This window comes from Amphimedon queenslandica, unplaced genomic scaffold (assembly GCF_000090795.2).
Source record: "Amphimedon queenslandica unplaced genomic scaffold, v1.1 AMPQUscaffold_13181, whole genome shotgun sequence".
Lineage (NCBI taxonomy): Eukaryota > Metazoa > Porifera > Demospongiae > Haplosclerida > Niphatidae > Amphimedon > Amphimedon queenslandica.
The window spans coordinates 1-2,295 of NW_003546583.1; the positions used below are offsets into that span (position 1 = coordinate 1).

General features: G+C 33.8%; 1 protein-coding gene and 1 long non-coding RNA gene across 2 annotated transcripts; both read left to right on the forward strand.

The window, feature by feature from the left end:
* The first annotated feature begins 6 nt into the window (after positions 1 to 6).
* LOC109584669 (uncharacterized) lies at positions 7 to 1,657 on the forward strand. The gene is made up of 4 exons (XM_020000486.1): positions 7 to 646; positions 704 to 763; positions 812 to 869; positions 1,197 to 1,657. Exons 1-4 carry the CDS (start codon positions 38 to 40, stop codon positions 1,484 to 1,486), a joined length of 1,017 nt encoding a protein of 338 aa, XP_019856045.1. The 5' UTR covers positions 7 to 37; the 3' UTR covers positions 1,487 to 1,657.
* A 105-nt stretch (positions 1,658 to 1,762) lies between these two features.
* On the forward strand, positions 1,763 to 2,295 carry LOC109584670 (uncharacterized). The gene is made up of 3 exons (XR_002186123.1): positions 1,763 to 1,846; positions 1,888 to 2,048; positions 2,263 to 2,295. It is a non-coding gene; the product is annotated as an uncharacterized LOC109584670 (long non-coding RNA).

A 2,295-nucleotide genomic window follows, 5' to 3' on the forward strand; every position in this document is an offset into this window, starting at 1 on the left:
GACTGATAAATATCCTCCTCCTTCCAAGCAATATTTCATGCCTCTTGTTCTCAAGTCCACACAAGTTAACAGGAGTTCAATGACTTTACCATCAGATATCATTCAAGCAGCACCACTTCATATTACCTTCAATAGTGGATATGTACCTCCTGGTTTCTTCACTCGTTTTGTGGTTGTACTTGCAAGCAAAATTGAGCTTTGTTTTGAAAAAGGTGTCTACAGAAACCATGTTACACTCCGTTATCAGGATCCCAACAGCACCAGTATTGAGCATGTAGTAGTCACCGATTGTACTGATGTTATTCAGATCAATGTACAACATCATCATCTTGATCACGAATTAGTTTCCTTCACAAAAATATGTCAAGATATTCATGGTTATTTAGAAGATGCAGCAAAGGAAGTTGAAGAACTACTAATGAAGTGTGCCAGTGGAGGTACTACCAATAACAAGTCAACTCAATATGTATTCAAGCACGAGTTCAAGTATGTCTGCACTAGCTGCCCAACTACAACTCCACTTCATTACATAACACTTCCGCCAACAACTTCAACTCAGGATTCTCAAGTGTTTTGTGACGAAAATACGAATGACTACCGAGTTCTTACTGAACAAGAGAAAGTTTGGTTTAAAGACACCAGTCAGGTAAAGAATGAATTTTATCTATCTTCTTATTTTTTTTACTTTACAATATTTATGCAGTCAACACCAGCAACACAAATGCCACCCACAGCAACAGCAAAGTCACCAAAAAGAAATAATGTAATTTTTACGGTATTATTCCAGTCTTATCATTTTCATTTCTTATAGTCCAAGAGGAGAATCAAAAAGGGAGTTCATTCTCATGAGTCTGATGTGAAACTGCTAGGTAAATATTCATGATTGCATTAAAGACAGGGTAACTTTTGTTGGGTCATAATTTTGCAAATCACTCAAAATAATTATAATTGACACATACTAATGCAAAATTTAACTATGGTCTGCCTTATTATATTATATAATGAACTATAGTGAATGACAAAGTCACATCATTTACATGTACATGTATATGCACTGTGTTTTGATTGCCAATCATTATTACTGGTTTTTTGGCCTGAGTGCATTTAATTAGAGATGCTGAATGTATAAATATACATGTGCAATACGCACATGTTAACTTAAGTCAATGATGACATTATTATCATTTCCCACATAGACATTAGTGATCTTGATTATGTCATTGAAGAGTTACAGTCAATTGATTACACTGAGTGGAAAACACTGGGTGTCCACTTAGGACTGTACCACACTACGCTGGAAGCCATTAAAGCAGATCATGGAAGTGTTAAAAAGTGTCTAATGGAGTGCATGGCTGCCTGGTTAAAGAAAGAAGATAAAGTGAGAGAGAAAGGAGGTCCCAGTTGGTTATCATTAGCTACGGCACTGGAAAAAATTGGAACAGATGGCATTGCTATTAACATTAGAGCGAAGTATTGTAGGCCATAATTTTTGCTGCTGTTATAGTTTTTTAGATTAGTACTTTTGTAGTATTAGTTTTTTGTAGTATCAGACTATTTTTCGTATTTTGTAGCATTAGACTTAGTACTGATTTTTTGTAGTTTCACAAATACTTACTGCTGCTTTGTTGTGACTTAAAATCAAAATTTTTCATGATGTTAATGAAATTGAAAATCTGAAAATAATTGTTGAACCATAGATACTGGTTGAATTGCGCACGCGTAGAAAAAATTTAGCGTACATATATAATATACGGAAATACCTAAGTTTACTGAATCAGATTACGGATAAAACATGGAGGAAAGTGGGTCAGAAAAGTCAACCAGAGAAAAGAAAGACATATCCTTTGTAAGCTAACAAGAACTGATCCTTACTAACAATAACAATAGGAAGATGCTGACATTCCTTTTGAAGAAGAAATACTACGTCATCCTTACAGTGTAAAGTGCTGGATAAAGTACATTGAACACAAATAGATTAAGAGTGACCACGCCCACTCATCAGCAGTCAACCTAATATATGAGAGAGCACTAAGAGTATTACCAGGAAGGTATAGAATAATATTTATATTTATGCTTTGTTGTGGGGAGGGACGATTTTAATTTATTATAAATAATCTGCCATGTTTTAAGATAGATTGTTGTTCTATTGTCAATATTAAAACTTCCCTAAATGACAAATATTAGTAAAACAAACTACTTCCAGTATATATACAGTAATTATTGTAAATATTATTAATTTTATGTTTTTGTGTTATTTTCCAGTTACAAGTTGTGGTATTATTATTTGAAGATACG

Coding starts and splice junctions, on each gene's coding strand:
- LOC109584669 (XM_020000486.1), top strand. CDS start 38: ATGCCTCTTGTTCTCAAGTCCACACAAGTTAACAGGAGTTCAATGACT. Junction 647..703: donor GGTTTAAAGACACCAGTCAG/GTAAAGAATGAA, acceptor ATATTTATGCAG/TCAACACCAGCAACACAAAT. Junction 764..811: donor AGTCACCAAAAAGAAATAAT/GTAATTTTTACG, acceptor CATTTCTTATAG/TCCAAGAGGAGAATCAAAAA.